Source organism: Syngnathus leptorhynchus, chromosome 13 (assembly GCF_054491065.1).
Source record: "Syngnathus leptorhynchus isolate UIUO chromosome 13, UIUO_Slep, whole genome shotgun sequence".
Taxonomy (NCBI): Eukaryota; Metazoa; Chordata; class Actinopteri; order Syngnathiformes; family Syngnathidae; genus Syngnathus; species Syngnathus leptorhynchus.
The window spans coordinates 4,590,428-4,615,918 of record NC_141207.1 but is presented as its reverse complement, the minus strand read 5'-3'; the positions used below and the strand labels follow the sequence as shown (position 1 = coordinate 4,615,918).

The 25,491-nt window shown below is 41.7% G+C and overlaps 1 protein-coding gene across 4 annotated transcripts; it reads left to right on the top strand.

Annotated features, from left to right (window-relative positions):
* The first annotated feature begins 2,063 nt into the window (after positions 1-2,063).
* rnf220b (ring finger protein 220b) lies at positions 2,064-25,427 on the top strand. 4 transcript variants are annotated; one of them, XM_085929079.1, is made up of 17 exons: positions 2,064-2,293; positions 4,114-4,449; positions 5,359-5,970; positions 18,552-18,681; positions 19,414-19,456; positions 19,540-19,632; positions 20,290-20,332; positions 20,598-20,687; positions 22,314-22,357; positions 22,621-22,708; positions 23,033-23,129; positions 23,337-23,396; positions 23,473-23,531; positions 23,619-23,703; positions 24,093-24,201; positions 24,751-24,825; positions 24,911-25,427. In XM_085929079.1, the coding sequence occupies exons 3-17, from the start codon at positions 5,379-5,381 to the stop codon at positions 24,980-24,982; spliced, it is 1,680 nt and encodes a 559-aa protein (XP_085785205.1). In that variant the 5' UTR covers positions 2,064-2,293; positions 4,114-4,449; positions 5,359-5,378; the 3' UTR covers positions 24,983-25,427. The 4 variants fall into 4 exon arrangements, with proteins under 4 accessions (XP_085785205.1, XP_085785204.1, XP_085785203.1 ...); XM_085929078.1 differs by having other exon boundaries at positions 4,117-4,449; positions 23,470-23,531; positions 24,911-25,424; XM_085929077.1 differs by having other exon boundaries at positions 23,470-23,531; positions 24,911-25,424.
* The last annotated feature ends 64 nt before the right edge of the window (positions 25,428-25,491 follow it).

Here is a 25,491-nt window from a genome sequence, read left to right as displayed (position 1 = left end):
GCGGAAGGGAACTTGCTTAACAACGCTTTTATTTGCATATATTTCACTTTTTATGAGAGAGCAAAGAGTAAATTTGAAAGCAATCAGCAGCGATAAAGAGTTGTGGGTCCCGTAGCAAGTGGCAATTATCACTAATTGGTCTGTGGAAATAATTACAGCTACATTGACTCCAGTCTCTGATGTATTAAGTGGGGATGAGTGAGTTAGAAAGAGAAAAAAAAAAGAAAAGAAAATAATACTAAAGACTATTTAGTGCTTATGAGAATAATGACACGAATATGTTAAGAGACTCGTCAAGCAGTGTTGGACTTTGAATCTCACCTTCCGTGTTAGTTAGCATGAATAGGTGTTGGTTTGTATGTAAAAGTATTTGTCAACTTCCCCAAAAATAATAAGAAGAAATCGTCACGGCAACTAATGTGTGACGTACATACGTTGTGAGTTCACTGGCACCTTCACATTTGAAGTGCTTGTGACTGAATGATTTGATTCAAATCCCAAAATTTTAATTATTTTGTCACACCAAAATCTTTAGGATTTTTCCAAAAAGTCATATTTCACTAACCTAAAATGCAGTTTGTGTATTGACATAAAGCTGTGGAACTCTTGGGGGGGGAAAAAAATAACAAAGGTTATGTGTGGACATTCTACCACGTTTGGATCACACACACAAATGCATAATTTGACCGTTGGGTGCGAGTGAAGTCGAAACATAATGAAACAAAGACAGCGACAGACAACTCCGAGCTCAAGTCGCACGAATTGTCACGCGTGTGTGCGTGCTTGTGACAGTCACCAAGACAGCCAAGTGACTCACCTCCTGCCAGAAAATGAAGACGTACAATTAACATCGCTTCCCATCATTCTCAGTTGAGTGGGCAGGCCTGTAATTGGCTGGCTGACCAACCTGCGTGGCTCCGGGTGGCAATTTATTCTGGGAGCCTCGCAGTTTACCCACGGCGGCTGACGGCCCCTGTGCCATAACCTGGCTGAGGGAGCGGGGACATCATTAACACTTCAGTGGGCCTAGCTGCAGGACACACAAGCATCATCCACCGCGAGATGGAGGAAGACGTATGCCCGTTCATCAGCTTGCAAATGAGGACACTCCAGCCATGTTTGCTCAGTCGTGTCTCCCGCTTGTTATTTCTGCCAAGTGCAAAAAAATGGATGAAGAGAGGCCGCGTTGTGATGGAGGACCTCGGTTGCTTAGCGGGAAGTCACGACAATGCGACCGTTGTGCGGGGGTCTTGCGGAGTCTGTTCAAGTAGTTGCCATGTCAAGACACCACGAGCCAAGTGATGGCTCTGCTAGAACCCATACTGGCCCTGTATATTAATATACCATTTTTATAAAAGGAAATTAATATTTCATTAATATTAATGAAACCCCCCTGCATTATATAATCCAGTATATAATGTATATATATCATATAATTGTTCATATGCTGAATCTTTCGTGGCCATAGTTCTTTGCTAATTTCACGAAAATCAAAGCATTCCAATTGCAAAAATTAATCATGCTACAAAGAATAAATCAATTGCAATGTAAAAGAATACTTACAAAATCTACAAGATATAATGCGTCGACCAAACTTTTTCGCAAGAGTTTTCACGTTACGGTTAGCTTTAGATTTTGAACGACTGGCATTGAAACAAAAACAAAGGATTGAAAATAACACGAACAATATTGACATAGTATTTTTTTTTTTTGCGCGTTTAAAAAAAACATTCTCGTTAGTACAAAGTTGTTGGACATGCTAATTTCACAACAAAGTGTCACTTTGCATCGCTGCTCGTGGTTATTTTGTAGTCTCGCTGTTGCATAAATGAGCAAAAACAAAAACTAAACTTATTAACGAGAGACCTTTCATATTTTGGAGAAAATCTGGAAACGCTCATCGTGGAATATCGACAAAATTTCCCCTTTACTTTCCTTTCCTAATTGAACCAAGGGATGCAGTCACCCATCAGATCCAGCAGATGAGGCTGTCACAAAAAAACCTCATCTGAACCAATTGGCACCTACTTAAAATGTGATTCATTCCTACATAGGAGTTTCCAGTCAGACTGGCTAACCCCCTCCAAACAATGTGTGAACAAGACCACAGTGATGACCTTGTCTTGTCGCAGACAGACATGTTACATGTTGCTCAGAGGTCAGGGTGGTCGGTCTGGGTCCGTCTGGTTTTTGTGGCCCTTTTTAAGGGCTGCACCTGCTGCATGCCTGCAGCTGTCACGAGGTGTGATGATGAGCATGCATGAGGAAGTTTGCCATGTGAACACAACAAGCGGTGAGTACATTTATGAGAACCATTTATTTTTATATAGCAACAATCCGGTTTATTCTCACTGGTCAGACTTTTTCACATGGCCGCATGTATTCCCCATTCGCTCATTTCTCGTCTCAGAACTTGCCCACTGATCTCTCTCTCTCTCACACACACACACAAACACACACACACACACACGCAGTCACAGTGCAGGCTCACAGCCAAATGGCTGTTCATTAAAGACAGGGACCTGAGGGGAAGCAATCGTCTGAGAGACGGAAATTGCGTGTCACATTAGATTAGCAGTGTAAAGCCCCTGGATTGGCTCGAGGGAATAAAGAATTATTTCAATTACATTATTTCAAAAAGTCTTTAAGCAATACCAATACCAATAAAAACAAATTAAGAGTGATTTGGGCTGATTTGCGGCGCTCAGAGCCGTGCTTTCTGACAATTTGCTTGGAATGGGATATGAATTATGTGGCTATTACAAGCGTCTGTAACGTGCTGCCGTTGAAAGCAGATTACGCTTGACAAATAATACCGTCGGTGTGCATTGTCTCTCATCAAATGGGAATGTTCTAGAGTGTCAGTCACCCGACAGGCTGCAGACTGTGCTGCCTCAGAGCGTCACAGAGGAACGGATGACTCCATCAACACAGACACACTGACACCAAGTCACACCTGCACTTGTTGACTGGGTTAAACCTCTGAGTGCAACATTTATTTGATCTCCTGAACCCGTTTACACTAATAGCAAGTTTAACTTATTGTTTTATGACTGCTGTTATATTGTGGCATAATGGTCACATAACCATTGCCTCCTCATCTGTCTGTTGTAGTACCACAACTGACCTGCGGAAGGCATTGTGGTGCCACAGGTCATCCAGACTGACAGAAAGCAGTAGAAGAAGAAATAGAACCTAAGCTGAAGGTTATCTCATGAAGAGCCTTGCTGCTAATAGCAAAATCTGCAAATGTCTGACATACCCACGACATTTTATTATAATTGCCTATAGATACTATAAGATGGCAGTAGATCACTACTTTTGTCTAAACGAAGCTCATCAACTCAGTTCAACATAGATGCTGCGAAGACGCTGTAAGATGGTGCCAAAGCGTGACTTCTTTAATCAGATATCACAAATATTGTATGGTGACAAATGATATCAGCTTTGGAGAAAGGAATTGTCTGGACACCTTCACACGAATGTGCCATCTAAATATATATAGATTCCCACTCAGTTTGCACACTAACTTAGCATTTAACTGTCCTACGTTGAAATGGATCAACAGATATATTATTTATGAAAAAGAAATATTTACAAACTAATTCGGCAAAATGAGATAATTTTCTATGGCACATCTGATGATCTTTCACGGCACATTGTGTCTGTCATGCTGCATGGCGCATAGACTCTAAAATAAAAAAAACATTATTTTTCTTCTCCATTTTTAGTGGCATTTTCTTTGATATGAACAGTTATTCAGATGTTTATGCAAAGTTGCACCCAATGATTGTCAAATCCATTCTGCGAGACAAATATGTTAAGCACTAGTCTGCTGCTTACTTGATTATATATAGTGCGGAAATAGACAATCTATCAAATCCGATATAGGCTCTTTATTGCAATCTACTTTAAAAGAAAATGTCCATTTATGACTTCCCGTGAAAGAAATTCCTCCATGTCACATTTGCCATAGTTATTGCAAATATCCCAAACCATTTCCATATGAAAAGTACCAGGTGATGTTATTTTGTGACTAAATTTCAATGATATTGTCAATAATGTTTTTCATTGTATACTCTCCATTTCTGATTTGCTTGACTTGTCTTTTAGCAGGAGGCGAGAAATTGAAAGTGTCCGAGGAGGGTGCGAGGTGGGGTGGTGGGGGTACGTGGTGGAAAGAGGGGCTGGAAAAGAAGCAGAGAGGGGAGGAGGGGGTGACACACACACCGAGGAGGGAGACACGGGCAGACACTCAGCCGGCCCACTGGTGTACTCATCCCGGTCAGATCTACGGCCACCGGGGAAGTCTTGCAGGAGCATCCCGGAGTGTGGAGCAAGCAAGGAGGACGCTTCCACGTTCTTCACTGCGCTCGCCCGTGGAAAGTGTCGCGCTCGGGAACTGTTGGAAGTTGAGAGAGTGGAGTGGATCGAGAGTTCTTCATCACAGTGAGTGTGCGTCTCCGCGCATTAGCGCTTAAGTTGGTTTAATTGCGCTCAATTGGAGATATTGAGTGATTAAACGGCGCGTTAGTTGTGTGCGTAAAACGATTGCGCATTCAGTTGTAAAAGTGTCAACTCCTTAAAAAACTCATGCAAATCATTTAATTTACAGTTTATTTTATGATTTATATAGCGTGACAAATAAAAAGCTTTTTTTGTGCAGTTCCAATATGCACCATGTGAAGTTTGCGTTTTTCAATTAAGTCTGATTGGTTCAAAAACTTTCAAGTAGTTTTTGGGGAAAGACTAATAAAGTTTGATTTCAATGTTTTTCTTACGCCACTTGTTCTCATTTAATCAAGTAGATGCATTTCAATTCTATGGATTATGGACAGTTTTAACTATAATTGTTTACTTTGATTAGATGATATAAAACAATGTTGAGCAGCTTCTTTTAAAGTATACATCAAAAACTGACGAAAAAAATTCTTATGAAATTGTGCAATCATCCACTCAATATTATCATTTCAAATGTTTGCCATCATATAATCTTTGTAAAATGTATTTCATCATTACTGATTTCTGAATCTCAGTGTTATTTTATTAAATGTACATTTTTCCACAAAATATATCCATCCATCCGTTTTCTCAATCGCTTATCCTGCTTAATGTATTCACAATTATTTAAATAAACATTTAAGTGCTATATTTTATTTGCAATTTGCACCCCTTTAAAATGAATCCAAGTGATCGCAAAAAATTGCATCCACAGTTCCTACAAAACGAATTTTACTGAATTTAATATTATAGTGATATTGTATGAATTTTAGAGGTTATAAATTAAACATCTTTGTATTATTTCTCAGTTTTTTCACTTTGCATAAAGAACTCTCCTGTTTATTCCTTCACATACAGCTTCGCTCACAAGGAGGTGAATGGACCTCCATCGCCCCTTCAAGATGGACAGCTCCTACATGCCAGCTCCCCTCGCTTCCCCCGCTCTCATGGTCCTCGCTTCCACCGCTGAGGCTGGCCGAGATGCGTCCGTCCCCTGCCAGGCGCCCAGGCCCTTCGGGATCCCGGTTTCGGTGGAGAAAGACCTCCACCTGCCCTTCCCCTCGGCGTCCTACACCTTCGCCTCCATGTATCAGCGCCAGGGACCGGTGTCAGGCCCCTTTCCTGGCCGAGACTTCCCGGCCTCCCTGTTGCACCTGCACCCCCAGTTCACCCCACCCAACCTGGACTGCTCCACCCTGGGCATGCTCCACCACAGCGGGGTCGGCGGCGCCTTTCGGCCTTTCTCGTCGCCGCACGACGAGAGGGAGTCGATCGGTTACCACTCGGCCTTCACGCCCGCAAAGAGGCTGAAAAGTTGCTTCTCGGAGGCGGAGGGTAAAGAGTTTGACTTTGGCTCTCCCGGAGGCTCCATCAAAAGTGGAGAAGATTCGGCGAGGAAGCTGTTCTCCTTGTCTGGCCTGCTTTCCGATGGTGAGGCATCATCTAGTCCGGAGGAGCGCAGAGAGCACAGTGAGTATACAATCACACAATTTATGCATCTCTATCGCTCATTGGATAGCTTTTGAGATTTTGCCGTATTTGATGGATCGAGTTGATGATCCAGCTCAAAAGAGAAATGTTGTACGTATTTTTACATTATAGTATATGTCTCCACATTTTCTGTGGTTAATTGTTTATATATATATGTATATATATATATATATATATATATAAACGCACACACACGCACACCGCCTCTCACCCCGTCGTCGGGGATATGCTCCAGCCCACCATGACCCTAATGAGGACAAGTAAGCACTCAAGAAAGTAGATAGGAGGTTGGATGAGAAATTAATTTGAAGGTACGAGGTACATGCTTTTTATTGGACAGTAATGGAAAAAAACCAAACATATTTGGACACTTTTCATGACAAATATGGAAGTTTTTATAAAACAAATTTTGTAGCTAGTTCCATCCCCCTTTTGTGGCTTGCACTTTCACTGCTCTGGAAAGACTTTCTGCAAAATGTTATAGTTGGTCTGTGTTGCTCATAATTTCATTTCTAGTTCCTTCCAAAGGTGTTTGAACATCCATTCTTTCACACCTTTCACATTTTCATTGGTACATTGGGTCACAGCAAAGTTGGGATAGAAAAATAAAAACTGTTCGTCCAAAGTTGGTAGCTTAACATTTTCCCAAATGTCTCAGTCAAATGAATAATTAAGCGAAGAAGCCCAAGCTAACACCTGACTGATTGATTGTCTTATTTGTCCACACGGTGTATCTGCTTTTATTTTCCCTTTTGCTCTCTACGCCCGCATGTGAACAACTTTGACACAAATCATATGAACAGCTGCACTTGTTTAGCTCAGTGATCATTAGCCACACATGACCATTAGGCCTATTGGTAGTCAGACTTTCCTTGAGCAGCCGAGATACACAAGACGGTATGGCGGGCAGACGTCGGAGGAGTGCGCGTCGGAAAAGGAATGACATCCTGTCAGCGATAACGAGGTGGCAGAGATAGAAGAAGGGATGGAGGAGGATGGAGAAAATGAGAGAGGGAGAAAGTGTGAGAGAGAGCAAAGCGCATCAACCCGAGTTTCCACGTGCAAAAAAACCCTCAGTGCAAATATGGCCGCCCACACCAGACGTCTGATTTGTTGACAAATGAGTGGGAGAGGTGTCAGTCAGTATGCAGGGGAAGGAAGAGACGCTCCTCATTACTCCCGGGGATAATTGCCCAACCACGCGGGGGCACCGAACAGCGGAGGGGAGAGGTAGAAACTTGAGGGAGTCAGGGTGAGGAGGGGTGGGTGGGGGAGGAACAATGCTAGGCATGATGGGAAATCAAACCCTCCTCGGCGGCGGCCGCCACGGGCAGCATCTGACACTTCAAAGTGTACACAGAAAGACAGAGGGAAGAGAGCATCCAAAGGCTCGTCAGATCAGAGGGGACACTATCAAAATAATGACAATGAAAAAAAAAAAGGGAGGGGGGGCAGAAGGAGGGCGTGAGTGGTACACATACACCTAAAGGAAACTTTCATCCCACACAAAGGACAAGGAGCAGGAACAAGTTGTCTTAAGAAAAGTTTTTGCATGTATGCGTCTTTTTGTTGAAACTTGCCGATCTTGTGTTGAGTGACAGGGCCTGGGAGGCGGAGCGGCGGCGGGAAGGAATCTCAATATGGAATTTTAATAAGGACGGGAAAGGGGAACGCGAAGCGATGGCAGCCGGCGTGCCGGCGCGAGAGGCGTGTCTGCCTGCCTGACAGTGTTTGCTCGGTGCAGCAGTGCATGAGCCATCCGCTCACCTCCTGGTTTTAGGGAATCTCGTTTACCTGAATGTTGACAAGGACAAAAGATGGAAGGGGAAGGAGGGGTGGGTGCAAGTTTGGCGGCGGACAAAAATTGGAATCTGCTTTTCCAACTTGATCCAATTAGTCTGGAGTGAAGGCAAAGTTAAGAGCTTTAATGCAATTGAGCTCCCGGCACTTGCTTCAAGTCTGACATGCACTTGTTCCTCTTGACTGACTAACAGACAGTCACTTCAGGACCTCAAGTCTTAAGTGTTAAGCCTGGAAATTTCCCGGGCTGGGAAAATGCGCAGGTTCCAGACTAGACAAACTCCCGACATGCAAACCAGAACAAACTATATACGAGCGAGTCAAACTTTTCCTCATTGGCCCGATTCGTCTCATTGGCAATGTTTCTTGCTTGTATCCAAGACGGAAAAAGAACCATCAAACTGGTTTATTTTTAGGAGGAGTCGAATTGCAATAGACAATGATTCCCACAGTTACTATTCAATGCATATATGGTCCCACTTTAATGTTTAATAGCATCAAATGTAAACATTAGACAAAGTTAACCCAAGTAAACAATTTTTGAAGGTTGATTTTGACGAGGCCACTCCAAAAACCTACATGTTGCTTTTTAAGCTAGACTTGCTCGGGAACCCAAGTGCGCTTCGACTAGAGGTCATGATCTGATGACTTAATATTCTCCTTTAAGACTTTCTGGTAAACAACAGAATTACGGTTCCATCAATCAGAACAATTCGTCCAGGTGCTGGAAGAGTAAAGCAGCCCCGGAATATGAACTTATCGTCACCATGTTTGACTGTGTAATGTTCTTTTTCTGAAATGCTGTTTTGCATTTATGTAAGTTTATATTAGTACGGCCTCTCCAAATCAAGCAGAGAAGATGACCAAAACATAATTATATATAATATATTGCATCCCATAACAAATGTTGCAGACCTATTTGGTCAGTGTCCACATCTGGCAAGGATGAATCTTCTCATCTGGCCAGTGCATCAGGGTGGCAGGACACCTCCATCTGCCCTGCCAGTGACTTCCCTCTGTTGATCTTTCCCTTCCAGAGTTTCCTCAGTTTTATCAGTTAAGGTCTGGGATGCTTGGCGTGCGCCGACAGCTGTTCAAACAGTCTCGCAGCCTTTCAAAGGGCAGATGCTTGCAGCCGAGCGAGTCGTGCTTATTTTCCTCAGGGAGATGCTCTCTGCTGCCGGGCCGAGTTGGAACCCAAATGGCCCTTTACCGGGAACAAAAGTAGGGAAACTGGAAGTCAGTGGCCAGGTCTGACGGGTTGAGCGTGTCGTTAGGGTGCCAAAGCTGTTTGAGAGTCAGATGTTTAGAGGCTTTGTACATGCAAAATTATCAGGAAACTTAAACTCAACAATTTAGTTATATGTTTGGACGTTAAATACTTGTAATGGTTAGAATGGTCATTCTTTCCCCAGATGTTCATAATTTGCCAATCCAGAACTAATAGTGTTGGAGCACTGAAGTTTACCGCAAAGCAAATGTTACTTAAGTTTGACTTTCTTAGGAGATTTTAGTGACTATGTTTAATATAAACTGACCTTTTCCATGCTTGCAACACACAAAAACTATTTTGTGTTCTCAGTCACTGTACAAAAGTTGTCAAAAGGTAAATTTGAGGATTTTTTTAAAAATCTATTGAAATTTAATATCACCCCTAATTTACATAAATGATAAAGAATTTAAGAAATAACACCTAGATAAAAAAAGAGAAATATTAATTTGTACTTTGATGAGTGATATAACAATAACTATTAATAACATCTATTAGGACAAAATGCCTGAGTTCAAAACAATTGGTTTTAAGAAGGTTAATAGAAGGGAGGCGTTTTGTCTCATGGAAAACAGAATCAATATCACGTAGTTCCATGTTAGATTTGTCCCGTAGATTTAATCAGTGGTCACGGTGAAGCTTGATACGTTAAGCTGGCTGCAGACATGACAGCTTAAACGGGCCCAAAAGTGTGTTGGTGTGTGTGTGTGTGTTTTGTGAGTGTGGGTGTGTGCATCTTCTCTTGACTTCATCTCCAGAATGTCAAGTTTTCCATAGTGAACAAAGCCAGCTTGAGCCAGTATCAAGACTCTCAAAATCCACCCATAATTGTCATCTACTCGCAAAGCATGCTTGTTTGTCAATCTAAAAAATGACTTTGGCTTATTGACATATAAATGCAAGCTCCATAGTTCGTGCTAAAAAGAAGCGTTTTGTCGTCGACTGTCCGCTCGTATTGACCGAAGCTTCCCGTTGAAAGACACGGTGTTTACATCCCACTGGCGGACCGCGAGGGGATCGATAGCAGCCACTCAATTCTCATGCATATACATCTCGTATTCCCTGGATGCACTCACCTCCTCATCTGCACTCCACGCCACAACGAAGCCAATGCTTATTTAAGGTATGGCTGAGTTTGCCTTGTTGCTATGTCACTACTCTGAATGCAAACAAGATTGTCTAGATTCTGCTTAAGGGCAAAGCAAAAACTTGCACATACCCGAAAGTGGTTTTTCAAGCAGCGTTTGTGGTTGACCACACTGGTAGTCTTCTTGTGCGTTTCAAACGCTCCAGGAGCAAGAATTACAATATTAATGCTTGCTTGTGTTTGATGTGTTGACTGTTTCCCCTCCTGTAGTGATGGTAGTTTGTTCTCCTAATGTTCTTCCCAAGTAAAAGAGGCTTTCATCTTGGCAGGAGGGGGAACTCTTCAGTGCTTTTTTCCCCCCCCCCTCTCCTTCCCTTCATCCTTTCCATCAGGGCCAGTGAGTGGGAGAATGGAATTTTACTTGTCATGTATTTGGATTTAGACATGGCCAATTGTGTGGTCGCGCAGTGTGCAACTTTCTGGGCAAACTTTATTTAAAAAATGATTTTAGTTTTTATTGTAGTATTATCACTCCTATTGGGAAACAAAAGAGCTCTGATGTACGGCAACTAATTTAGTATATTTTTTCAACATTAAAACAATAAAACAGTATTGTATTTGATTTTGGAAATTTAGTTTCCAAATCATAGCAAATCAGCAGCTTTGTTTGATGTCTGGTGAAAGGTTCCATTGTAATAAACTTTTTAATGGCCTTGCATGGCCTTCATTTTTCAAGACTTGAGTCCTGTTTCCCTTACAACATATTTTGAAAGGCTGAGCACAAGCAACTGTTCATATTTTCTTTCTTTATGAATGTAACTGCAGGCATTTGGCGTGTGCGTTTGTGTCTTGATTGTGTTATCCAAAAGTGTGTGTGTGTGTCCGGATGTGGACCACACGGCTTGCCGGAGGCAGACAGGATCTCTATAAGTCTAGAAGGAAGCTTTTACAGTAGCAGGGGGACACGTGTGTGTGTTTATGTGTGTGTGCACTGAGGTCTTTTTGTGGTGACCATCAGCACCTGTTAGATCATCACGAGTCATAACACATCTTGTCGTCACTGCATCTGCCTCTGTGTCTCGCTGTGATGGGCTCGGCAGAGACTGAGAGGGGGGGGGGGGGGGGGGGCGGTGGTCATAATGAGTCCAAGACCCAGGGGTCTTTAAAACAACACCCTCGTTTTAACGGAGGCTGCCTTTCCTTTTTCCTCTCTCTCTTTTCTCCCACTTTCCCTTCTTTCCACCTCTCTGTCCAAGTACCTGATCAACTGCATTGCAGCTGCTTCTCATCTGGCATCAAAAGGGCCTCCGCACATATGTGCATGTGTGCATAGGAAGGAGTCGGGGTAGCGGTGAAAAGGGGGATTTCTGGAGATCGAATCGCACGTTCCTCAGAAGTGGCACGCCGCACGCACACAACATCCTTCGCATCGTCCCCCGAGCCCAACAAATCAGTGTCGGGCCCATCGACATGTCAGAGAGGGCAAACGTTGAGGTTAAACACATGCTGCTCGCTCTGTGTGTGTCGATGTGTGTGTGTTCGGAAGTGTCTTCGCTTTGTGTCACAGACAGACCTCATTACAGCATGTCACTTGTGCTTTTTTTTTTTTGTGAGTCTTCCAGCTGTAGAGAAGCTTGACAAAAGCCAAGAGTGTCGAAAAGACATGCCAAGCTTGATGGCTTTACCTCCTCCAGTGAACAATCAGTCTGTGACTTTAAGCCATTGTTTGCATTTTTTTAAAGTAAAAAAAAAAGTATTTTAGCAAAAAAATGAAGTGGCATGTCAAGATGTACGTATGTGTAGAAAATGATATTTGAACGGAACTCTTCAAATTTGACACAAGTTCATTTTTAGGTCATCTAAACAATTGAAAGAAACAATCCAAAAATGTAGATGTTAACATAAATCACATTTTAGCACTCGGACTTGCAGGTTAAATCAGACTAACAGACAGATGAAAAACACAAATAAAACATATCAAATATTTACATTTATTAACACTTGATATTTACAGTTACTTCAGAATTGTTAAATGCTGCTTGATAATTTTGCACTATGCAAAACTATTTCCAACTGACATTTTCAAAATGTACCTTTAAGTACAGTATGATTATTTTATCGATGCACTAATTGTAACGCAGCAGTTTGCTTGACATTCTAACTGTGGACTAAGCACCCTTAAATGTCACATCCTCAAATCACCCCTCCTGCCTTAAAGGTCAAAGTTGACCAGGATCGACCCCGTCGTGTAAAGGCTATCAACAATCCATCCCCCCATTCTTCCTGAGAGAATAGCATTGAGTCTGGACCATAAATCAAATGCTTTATAATTGGTAGGAAAACAGCCGTCCAGCAGTATATAACCTTTTATGTGTCGTCTCAACTCTTTATTATGGTGCTAATGAGTGGCCAGACATCAGGGTTGGAGCTGCAAGCCAACAGGGTGGAGGGGAAGGAGGGAGGGAGGGGGGGGGGGCAGTCAGAGTGTTGCTCACTTGGCTAAAATACTGCTGACTGACCATTCATATAAATACATACACAGGAACTCGGTGCACCGACGCACATCAGAGAGTATGCATATTTACATAGAAGGGTATGCGCAGATGCACCCCTCAGACCCCCCCCCCCCACACACACACACTCATAGTCTTAGCAGTGTCCATGACAAGCTTGCCATTAGTATGGAGATTGTGCTAATTGTCCCCATGGACCACACAGGCAGAAGCTTGGCAGGCCTGCTGTGAGGCCGCCGGGCTGGGTCACAGCGCAGAGTCCGTTTCACACATCCTATTGTCTCAGCCGTAACTCTATTAGTCAAATTACGAATCAATCATTGAATGATTATGGGATGCACACAGTGGATTGTTTCAATGCAAATAGTGCCCATTTTGTTCTGCTTATTTAGCTAAATAAAGTCAAATACATTATTTAATTTATTTATGTGATATTATTTGTTTAATATTTATTTTTTATTTATTTGATTAGTGACAATGCACATTAATGAACATCACAATATAAAAACAAATGTCAACATTATAGCTACAAAGCAATTTTTTTATCTGTAGTCCCCAGGCAGGCCAATACAAAAGAAAGTATAAATATATACATACATAGAAATACATAAGAAAGAAAATATAACATACAAAATATCATGTACAAATAGCTGCCATTATATTATATATTTGAGGTCATTGTCATTTCATCCTCCACATGACTCTTAATCACTTCCTGTTAAATATATTGTATAGAGTCTTACCGAAGATAAGACCCATCCATGCGTTTGATCATCCAGACAGACACAATAGCATCCTTTAGGAAGTGTGACAAACCCAAACACAGGTGCCAGGTGCATGTTCTCTTGAGGTACCAGCAGAAGTTGACTGACTGTGTTTTTGGACAGTATCGGATGTTATCTGGTAAGTGTCAGCTTATCTCTAATGATGTCTTGAAGGCTTGAAAATGACATTGTTCTGCAATTTTGAAAAGTTCTGAGAGACGGATGCGGGCCATTTTGTGGTCACGTGCCTTTACACAAGCTAAGATGGTTTTATTTGCTTTCTTGGAGTATGCTGGTGGTTTTAAAGAGCTTTTAACTCACCTGTGGAGTGCTGCGGCTTAATATATGATGTCATCACCTGCACTACATGGATGAGGGCTAGCTTTGTGTCAGAGGGGGAAAGCAAGGTTTTGTTCCTTTCAGTCGTTTCATTCTGGCATTTTACTCGGAAACTCAATCTAAACTTTACTTTTGTTGGAAAGTTGGGTTAAGGAATGGTACACTGAAGGAAGAGTAGGCAGGGAGAATCACAACTTTATTTTAGCTCAAAGAAAACATGATATCTGATTGTGTTGAGACAGATTCGAGAATTGCTACTGTGATCCAATGTGACAGTCTATTTCAGAGCGAGTGCCGGTTGATGACATCACAATGAGTGACAAGCCACCGGTGAACTGCTCTTTCTCTTCCAGCACTCGCTGTCTTTTTTGATCCCGTCAGACTGACGGCACGGCAAATGGATTGGCGAAAGGTGGAATTTGGCATTTTATTGCCTCTAGTAAGAACGTCATTGCATCTCATGCTGAGGAAAAAAAAGAAGAATGAAAACATTTCAAATCAATGTATGACTCAGACGTATCAGTCTGTTTCTGGTTTTCTAGATCAGCCACATACTTCAAAGCTGCTCTTTTTGACCTTCAATGTTGTCTTGAGACAAAGTTATGTCAGAATATTGGAGTTCAATGTCATATTGGCAATTTTATTTGATTTTTTTGCTAATTCGTGACTGATTCCCATGAGTTTCCGTTGTCTGGTCATTATTCTAATATTTTTAAATCTGAGGGAAAGTCTTCAAGCTGACGTGTAGATTTGCTGTGAGTGAGCACATAAGTAGCTTTATATCACTGCAAATGGCCAAGGACAGCTTCTGACTTGCACTCGCTCTCTCCAATCTGTAATTCACTATCACAGATCATTGAGCCATGCATCTCAATGAGGGCCAGATTGATTGGCCGGAACAGTGCACAGGCAGGGTTCGATCCTTCGCCCTCCAGTCCCTGGAAGGCAAACGTGGCCGCAGAGTCTAGCGGCTACCCGGTCCGCTCTCCATCAACGACTTGATTGGACTCATGCATGCCGGGCCACACCCGCAGCTGATTGAACAATTGTGGTGACTAATGGAGAAGATGAGAGAGAGGAAGGGCGAGAGGGAGACTGAGATAAATTTGAGGTTGTGTGCTGATTGACCCGTGGCCAGAGAGGTTATGTCCATTGATCTGTAGGTCAGGAGAGAAAAAAGGGATTTTGCCTGAGGTGCCTCAGAATGAGTTCATTTGAGGTTTAGGATTCTTCTCCAGTCCCACCAGGAGCTTTTTCATCATCTGATTCCCGAGGACTTGCAGCTGTTGCCTCCCATCACGTGTGGTGGTTCGGCAAAGAAGTAGCGAGGGCAAAGGCCAATCGATGCCCTACAAGGGGTTGATACAGATCTTATTAGTCAATGAATGATCATTAGCGATCTAACGAGGCATTGATTTGTGTAAGGGGCAAAGGTTGCCGTGGTTGTGGCAAGTGTCTTTAACACGTTAAATGCAATAAATTGCTCGGTCGGAGGGATCTTTTTGAAGGATGCTGAAATTAGATTGGACAGAGAGAGACGATCTGGAGTCAAGCCTTGGGGAAAAAAAAAAAATCCTCTCCTTTGTTCCCGAAACAGCACTGTCGCGCAATTAACGGAACAGGGATATCTCGAAAAATACCGCGTCAAAGGCAAGTGGACGTTGTGTTTCAAAGCAGCTTTGAAAGTAGCAGAAATGACTGAGCTGGTAGCAGATGTGTTACTACAGGGCTCATTATGTTGCTCATTAAATTCCAAACTTCTCAATAGGCCATTATTTCCCCAATAAAAAACAAATGGCGGCCTGCGTGCTCCCCGCCCCGCTCCCCCTCCTGTGTAGAGCTTAGCTCTGCCTCACAGACGGCAAAAAGTCCTGACTAATATCCTGCGTGATGCTTTTAAATTGGAAGCAGGCGGTCTCGTAGGGTGTGGCACAGGTGCTGCAGGAGCCAGTGGCTTTTATAGGCCTTGGTCTCCTCTGAAAGTGTGCCAAGGACTTGCCTATTCACCAACCGGTCCGGAGTTCGACATCAGGCGTTAATTGAACACCCCCCACCCAAATCACGGCATGCCTACTGCTTATATAGAGTCTATGTGCTTGTTACTGCTTTTATAGATTTTTTTTTTCTGGTGTGATTAAAGGAATTATTTGATGATTGGGATAACGGTGCCGCCCGGACTGACTTGTCTCAGCAGTTTATCGCCAGTGAAAAAGCTAGCTTGCGCAACATCAACGTCTTTCCTCGGTTGTTTGCTAGCGTGTGTCCTGCCATTCAAAGCCGTCTCTTCGGTTTCACGTCAATCAAAATTAGATCGCGTCCACAGGTTTGTAGCCAGGAGGAATGGCTGGGAAGGGGCCGGTGGGGTGAGGGTTGTTCGTCACAATGTAGAACAGCCTTTTCATGCCCTAGCATAATGTCAACGGGTGACATCCCGGCCTGATGTGATGTGGCATTCACTAAAGGTCACGTTAGGCATCTCCGCTCCATCTGCATCTGCTGAAGTGGCAGCCGTCATATGGGCGCTGGCATCGGCCATTACCCAAGCCCTCAGGGGAGGGTACGTGATGTTTTGAGGATTTCTTTTTTTGTGGGATTTTGATCTTGTTGCTGCAGGGCTGAGTACTTGGACATTGTGAAGCTCTTTAGTTTCACAAGGGGAGACATATATGGGATCAAAGATTAACTTTATTTTACAATGTCACTGATTTGAGACTTGGCCAGTTGATCTAAAAGCATTCCAGAAAACTCCATTTCAAACTTCCATCGAGGAAAGGTTTATGGGAATGTCATCAGCCATCATTTCCAGACTCACTTGCTTCAATACTTAGCTATGCAACCCTCGATTCCATTCAATTGACTTGCCATTTAAATCTCAATTAATCAGTCGATTGCACTTGCGGTATTTCATCTATCGCTAGCGAACACGGCATGTTTTTGCTTACGTTCGACTTGAAATCACCCTGGAATGCAGCTTTGCTTTAACGACGCACTTAATTCTATGAGGTGCGACAAACACATGGGAAAATTAGGACTTTTCATTGTGATGCACATGACGTTTATAGGCATGACACTTGAGGTGAACAAATGAAGGACATACTCATCCTAGACAGCCAAAAAAGGAGGTTCTGAACTGGCGAGACACCTCTCGGTAGAGAGAAAGGAAACAATCAGAGACATTAAGGCGGTGAATCCATTAGATGATGGGCCCTTCAAACTGGGCAGACCCCAACAACAGCGTGTCAGCAATCCATCCGAGCCGGTTGCTGTAGCGAGGGAACAGTTTACAAGCCCGGCAAGTCAGTTTTACAGCCCCCCGTTGTGTGTCTGAGACCCCCCAGGCTGAAAAGGGTCTGAGTCTGACTGAAACTGACAGCGTTTATGTGGGCAAGGGGGTTGGAAAATAAAAAAAAAGAAAGAGTGATGGTCGTGAACCGGCTACTGTCACTTAACGTACGAGCAACGACTCGGCAAACACGCGCGTTTAATCTGATGCCGGTGTGGATCAGAGGTGAAGGATGCGGTCGGAGGGGCCTTCGGGGAGCCGAATCCCAAAAGTGGACCAATAAAACACCCCGAAAATCAAATCCCATTGCTCTTATCGCGGCGCCATTCAGAGACGTTATCTGCGCAGGTAATGTGGTTATAAATTCAATTTCAGCACCGAGATTTCATTGTTTACTGATGCCGACATGTTCCGAGCGGCGGAGCGCAGAAAAGCGCAGGAACGTTCGATGCGTGTCGGGAAAAGTCATTTAGGCTTCCACAAGGGGATGCAAAAAAGGTGTGATGGGGGAAGGCGGGGACACACAAGGAGAACCGTCACTCTCCCAAGGACACCACTTTCTATTTTCCACTCCATGTTTTATTTAGAGGCCATTTTGTCCTATTTAGTAGCCGTGTACGTTGTCCGTTTACTAACACATTTTATTCGGACAAAAGTGATCATCTGCTGCTTCATCTCCACAAAACTGTCCAAACCTGCCCTCTTATAATCTAGTGTAAAAACTATAAACATTGGCTCTGGACTGAGATGGCAAATTAGCTACGTCTTGCCTACTAGTGCCCAGTGATTGATGGCTTTCAGGAGTAAATCACCTCATCTACTAGGTAAAATCTTGATATAGTGGAGCTCCTCGGGATCCCAGCTGGCTGCTTATGGCAGTAATCCATCAGTGGGGCCCAATGGGCCGAGTGGTCCTCCTGGGTAATGTTCCTATTGACAGCCTATGATGTCGACACACTGACGGCAGGGGGGGGGGACACTGCTGTGTGTGCGTTTGTGTGAGTGTGTGTCCGTTTCACTCTCTCCGCCACTATCTGTCAATAGGATACATTGGTCTACAGAACACACACAACCACACAAGGGACCTCTCTCTGTCTGAACTTCGTAACAAATATAAGTCATATTTTGATGTATATTCAGTGAACGATAAAATGAAATATATTATCCTAAAGAAAATATTTGACCTGAACTCCTCTTTAGATAATAATGTGATTTAGTTTTATTCTATTTTGTTCCTTGATTTATTTATTTAATTTTTTTATTTATTGAGTTCGATTTCCTGCCAAACACTCGTCAATAATTAGATTAGATTTACCTTAGAAATGCTTTAGAAGTTTTTTTTAAATAATATTTTAGTTTTGTTTGTGTCAGTATTCCTGGATGAGTGAATTTATAAAGCACTCATTATTTCTCCATTCACGTGACGCCATGTTGAGATTTCTTTCAGAGAGGATGTTCATAAAAAGCGTATTTGCCTCTAACTTAACCTTTCAAATATGTGCAGGTGGCAAAGTGAAGGTGCTCTACGATGCTGGAGCTCCAGTTTGTCCAGTGTGTCAGAGCGTTCTGCGACCAGGGGAGCTGCAAGAACATATGGAGCAGGAATTAGCCAAACTCAGCCAGATTCAAATCAGGTAGCACCTGATTCATTATTATTATTATGTTGCCATTTTGCTTATGACACACCCATCCAAATTCCATTATCTTCATTCTCCTCTGTTGTCCTGATAATTAAACCAAACAATATTCTTTAGTCTCCACACCCCAGCACTTTCCTCAATTGGTATGTCCAATCTTCTCTGTCACCCACGTGCAATGTTTACAGGCCGCCTCATTGTTGCCTACATATTTCATTTCGCAGGCTTCAGCCTCCAGGCGACAAATCATACAGTGGGCAAATAATGTCCCACTAATAGATGCTTGGAGGCTAACATGCTTGCTTATGCACACACACAAAGAAACACACTGCTGCTTTGACCATAAGAAGGATCTCTCCAATAAAGACATTACAGTCCAAATCTGCTTAAAGACCACTTGGTGGACAGTAATGGTTTCAAATTGAACTTGGCCCACAGGGACACTGTGTGTGTGTGTGTGTGTGTCTGTGTGTAGATAAATATAAAGACCGTGTAATGTACGTGTGTCCCTGTGTGTGTGAGAAAGATTGAGTGAAAAGATTTGAAAAGAGGTTATACACCCCCTTAGAGTACATGCAAATTTCGACAAGATACAGCCGGCTGTTCAAGAGTTGATGTTTATAGAACCATATTGCGTTTGTTTTTCCAGAATGCTGGATTTGTTTGTATACGTTTCATATTATTTATTTGCATGGGTGCTCATGTATTATTTACCTTTCTTCTCACAAGTGTCACTTCGGTGCAGCACGACCACCTCATGAGGACGCCAAAGGTAACGTAAATATACGATACCGTTATGATTTGGATTGAATCCGATGCTCCTCAATGCTCCCGTGTCTCTTCTTTTCTTTTTAGTCGCTTTCATTCTCTCTGCATATCAAACGCGAAGGAGGTCATCCGAGCTCTCCCCCTCGACCGGCTGATGACATCCATTCTGACCGATACCAGGTAAAGTTAAAATAAATAAAAAAAAATTATAAACTCAACTTTAAGCACTGTAATATCTGCCTTTATTGTGCCATAATGGCAGATTTTTTTCATCAATATATATTTATTAGTATTACAACTCAGTACATTCAAGAGTATCTAATGTGGCCAGAAAGTGTAAAGCCAAGAGGGTTCATTGATTTTACAGGCGTTGCCTCCAAGTGTTCTGTTCATCATTAATGCAAAAAAAAAAAAAGGTGGCTCAGCTAGTAGTTAGCGACATCATAAACATTGTTGCCGGTCTTGATGTGGTGCCAGTGACTCTGCAGTTTTATGAGCTTGGAGTTGATCACAAGCCGCAGCCAACACTCACAAATAATATGTTCATCGGTGGTACCGGTTAGGTCCTAACAGAGTAACTGTTAGGAAATGGAAGAAATCAAATGCAGATGTCACAATGAGCTCTCACTTCCTCTCTTGTTAAGATTACCGGTTTGCGACTGTGCATGTTTAATTTTGTCCAAATTTATAATAGGGTTATATTATTTTTTATAGAGAAGTAAAAATAAGCCATGATGTACAAAAAAAATCAAAAACTATACAGTAAAGGGATTTTATTGCAAATAACTATAATTTCCAGTCATGTAGTATGTGACACGTTACTTTTTTTTGATACAGACTTTTCTGCGTGTGCGGGCCAACAGACACACACGACTAAACGGTAAGCTGATGCATGCTTACAAAAGCAAATATTTTCTTTCATTGCTGCTGACTCAGTCTGACAATAAAAAGTGAGTCGTGAGTGGAGGGAAACTTTTAGTCTTCCCTTTTAGTTGTGGCCATTGTGTCGTTTTGTGTTGCGTGCACACATCAGCCCTTTTCTCCACACGCGCCCGCCCCTCCCGCCACTCCCTACACTGGCCTAGCGCCCACACGAGCAGAGGAGTTATTAACCTTTCAACTTTGACCTCTTGATATGTTAACAGTCGACGACCTCTGCTGGTGCAGGTGCTACGTCAAATCTGCCCCATTACGCCCACACAGCACAGGAGCCCACCTAGACTGCACACAAGCTGGTAAGACACATTGCAGATGCAAATAGGAAAATATATTTGATTTTTTTTTTTTTTTTACAAAAAAGTTAATTTAATGTACAATATACAATTTAATGTATATATACATATGTATACTTATATATAATGCTAAAAAGACACCAGAAATACATATTGTGTTATGTATCTACTTTTTAAAAATAAGATTAATGAGCAATGACTAAAAGCATCTTTGTCAGCAGTCATTAACAATAATATATATTCATACATCATAAGAAATAATTGACCTTAAAATATTTCCTTGGGGCATTTTTATGTACATCCATATAAAATGAAATTGAATTGTGTGTGTGATTTATTGTCAGTCACATGTATGAAGAAAATTTCAAATACAATTTAAAAAAAAATATCATAAATTGGTGTTTCAGAAGCAACACATTTTCATAATCTGGCAGCAATCCATATTTAGACATGGTTTATAACCCATAACATGCAATTCTAAAACAGTGATAATAAACGAATTAAGGGAATAATTCCCACATCAAAGAATTGCCAAGCTTTTTTTTTTTCAGTTTCGAGCTGACTCTTCAAACTGCCAATGCTGTTGAGGTCTGTTAGCCTTTATTGGCCTTATAACAGGATGCCATAATGAGCTTCTAAATACACGTCAGGGGGAAGAAGAGTGTGTTTGAGCCTATGTGTGTGAGTGTCTTGTGTTGATTAATCAACCTCTCACTTTCCTTCTCTCTTCTTCTTTCCAATTTGATGAGCTCTGCCTCATATACGACTTGCCTCTTTAACCCTCATTATATTTCCTGGCATGGTGGCGCTCGGGGTCACGGCCACTGGCCCCATTGTGTGTGTGTGTGTGTGTGTGTGTGCGTACCACCAGCCTCCGTCACCCCACTGTCAGAGCCACTGTCATGCAGAAATTAAGGAGGTCCTAAAAGCTAATGTCCCTTGCTTGCAATCCACAGTCAGTGTGGTCCCAATGGGGAAGGAGGGGCTGCTGGTGTTCTGCCATGTTAACTTTTATATCACAGGGGAAAGTGGAGGTGCAGTGACACATTTTAGTCTCTGGGTCTTTTGCCATGATCTTACTGTATGTGATATTTTGCTTCAGTATCTTTATGTTATGTAATTGTTGATAGTGTCCACTGTGTGTAGGATTTTTTTTACATCCAGAACACAGGTCACAGTTTTATTTGGGTCATGTTTAAATTCAGTGCTTGTAACAGTATGTGGGAGTTTTAGATGTTTCTAAAGTCTTGACCTTTTCTCTCTCTCAATGATTCAATTTGAAAGATGATTAACATTTTAGTTTATATTCCTTTCTCAAACTGTGGACATCTATGACCATGTATTTCATTTTAAATTCACATTGATTTATTACTGTATTTGTTTAAGGGTTTTTTTTTTCGAACTTTGAGCGACATTGAATTTTCATACAGAATATTTCACAATAGAAGGCTGTTAAAAACAATGTTTTAATAGCATTGTTGTTTTTTTAATATAAATAAAAAAAAATGTGCAAACTAACCTAAATCAGAAAAACAACCAAATATCGTGCATGAAATTAATCAAATATCAATCAGAAACAATAACAACAGTCGCTATAGCTTCAACTTTCTCTTTGTTTTGTCTCCTCAGTCAGGATCAGCAAAATGAAGCGGAGGAAACCAGACGAGGGTCAGGTACGGTTGAGTTGATTTTTTTTTTTTTCCCCCTATCAAGTAAAAGACAGATGAAACCATACATTGTGACATTTTTATTATCATTGGAGAGATACAAATATCAGCGCATCCATGCGGCATCAGCATCACTGTCATGTCAGCGTGTATTCATGTGAAAACACTTCACTTGTTATGAAAACGCCGCCGGAGGCTACGAGAAGCCAAAAGACAATCATCCTAGCGTGTGTCTAAATGTGCTAGTCTTTATGTGTGTATTTGTCTAGGAGGTCCCTGCAGACACAACACCATCAGAGGATGAGTGGAACGAAAGGCGGAAGATACAGATGATGTCGCTCGTCGGAGGGTTCAAAGGTACCTTTGTGTTTGTATTTGCCGGTGCGTGCGTGCCATGTTGTGCATTGGACGGTAATAACATGACAGAGTGGCAGTTGTTGAAAAAGCACTGAACTTTTCAATCCACATTACAGAAGAAGAGCATGCCTTGAAGGTTAAGCGTCCACGCAATGACGGGGCTCTGACATGCAAACTTATCACAAGGCAAAAAAACAAAAGCATGCTTGGAAAATTGAGACCAAATTCAAATCAATCAAATATTTTTTAGATTTGTCAACATTGGATATTTCAACTTGACTTGGTATTCATAGTTGCATCCCTATTGTGAAACTTGTTCCTCAGGTTCAATGTTGGTGAGCAGCACATCTAAAGAAGGTCGGGACAGTGACGCAGACCTCGACGTGGATGGAGACGACACCTTAGAGTACGGCCGAGTCCAGTATCCCTTCCATCTTAAAATAGTTTTTTTATCTGTGATTGGCCGCAACTCCCTTGGTTTTGATTTTGTGTGAATTGCCTGACGATTTTTTTTTTGTTAATCCTATTAAAGTAGAAATCTAAATAAATCCATGTTAGATTGATAAATTTGCATTCACACAATGTTTTATCTGCATTTTGAGCTATTTCTCCTTAGCTTTCACTTTAGATACACAGAGACAGATGTGATCATGTGTTCCGCGGAAAATAACAAGGAGACGACAGCTAAGTATGTTTCTTTAAATCTCAAGATCGCTTTGTAACCATTGTTGCCGCTGAGCATTATGTTTGTCGTTGTGCAGCAGTGGCGGAACATTGCCCGACTCTGGAGTACACCGGGAAATTTCCAAATGGTCAAATGAAGGTACGGGGAGGTCAAAAGAATTATTAGAACTACAGGCGATTAACTGCTTCTCAAAAAGTATGTTTGTGTTGATTCATGTCCGTGTAGAGAGTCCGTCTACCAGCAGTGGAGATAAAATAGATACAAGCACAGCAGTTCTTCCCAAAACCTGCAAAAACAATGACATCGACATGTAAGTGACACAGCTTTTTTTTTTTTATAAAATCTTACAAATCCTGTTGAAGCATACAGTATGTATTGATATGTATTGATAGATATGTATGATGCTGCCAACCGTCAAACCATAATGACATAGGCGGCAGTCCAGTTTTTTAAAATCAAAAAAAGAAAGATCAACAGCAAAATCTGTCGTCTCCGATATTAATACAAATTCCCAAACCTCAGTCTCCCCTCAGCCACCCCCACCACCCATCAGTTTATGATAAATGACATCCAGCCAATGTGATTGCTGCAAAATTTCATGTTCACTGTACATGTTGCCCAGCTAATAACTTCATATGTCTTCCATTTATAAACAACTTCTAACTCACAGTCTTTCTTCTTTCCTGTGTCTGTGTGAAGACTCCCTGAAGACTCTGCGTTGACATCCCTGGATGCTCTTAAATCTCGGATACGGGATCTGGAGAAACAGTTGTGCAAAGGAGACAGATTTAAATGTCTCATCTGCATGGTGAGTGTACGTCTACACTTTTATCCGGAAAGTGTTTGTAATGCAAATGCTTCCTGTCAATTACAAAGAAGTTTTCTTTACATTTAGTACAGTTAGAATGATAAATCTCATGGATTATTATTATTATTATTATTATTATTATTATTACGTTTTGTCACGAACCAAAAAAATAATTATTTTTGTTTGTTTTTTGTTTATACCAAAAATAAAATGAATAAAGTATTTTAATTGAACATTAGACCCCAAATTATATTTTTAATATATTTCTATTAAATATTTTTGGGAAAATCTTAAAAATACATAGAATGATGAATTTTAGATATCTTTTTTCTTTCATTTATTAAATCCCTGAGATGTAATAATTGCCCAATGTGTGAATGATACCTTGGTTTGTCATGTGCAGAGAAAACGCACTTAAATCTTCATTACCATTGCAAATTCCTCAACAACAATCGAGTTGAATCGCAGAAGAATTGGTTATTTGTGGACATCTAGTGGCAAGCTTGGCTATTACAAATCCAATCTTTTGACGTGCATGTCATCCTCCAGGACACTTATTCAACCCCACTGACTTCCATCCAGTGCTGGCATGTTCACTGTGAGGAGTGTTGGCTCCGAACGCTGGTATGTTTCCTTTATGCCCCCCCCCTCCTAATTTTTTTTTATATATCACAACCAACATTTCTAATGGTGTCATTTTCTTCATTAGGGAGCAAAGAAATTGTGCCCTCAGTGCAACACCATCACCTCGCCTGGCGATTTGCGGAGGGTCTATCTGTGACGTCAAGCCCTGTTATAAAGGGGTGGACTTGTGAGCAGCTGGCCTGACTCCCACCCTCTTCCCAATCTCACCTCACCTTGGACCTAATTTTTAGTCAGCAGATCCACTCCAAAAAAAAAATTCTAATAATAATCCACTGACTATTTGGAGAACAGCTCCAAAGCGACATTTTAACATGAACTATTGTGAATTCCTGTTTGGTGGAAACACCCGAAAACTTGGGACAATATTTATCAATTTTATAACCCTTTTTTGTCTGTTTTCTTGTTAAGCACATGTATATAGTTTTTGTGTTTGGATCGGTGTTTGTATATGATGTTGATTAGAACAACCTATACTGTACAGAGTTTGTTTTCAATGTTTGTTTGGCTCCTTCTCATACAACCTCCTCACTTTTTGTCTTTAGTCAATGTTACTATAATAAAAGTTGTGGCCCCAAAAAAAAAAAAAAGCAGGGGTTCCCGGTGCTTTATGAAAGGCTCACTCCTGTGATGAGTCAATGTGTCGAC

Coding starts and splice junctions, on each gene's coding strand:
- rnf220b (XM_085929078.1), top strand. CDS start 5,379: ATGGACCTCCATCGCCCCTTCAAGATGGACAGCTCCTACATGCCAGCT. Junction 20,333..20,597: donor CAGACACACACGACTAAACG/GTAAGCTGATGC, acceptor ATATGTTAACAG/TCGACGACCTCTGCTGGTGC. Junction 24,826..24,910: donor AGTGTTGGCTCCGAACGCTG/GTATGTTTCCTT, acceptor TTTCTTCATTAG/GGAGCAAAGAAATTGTGCCC.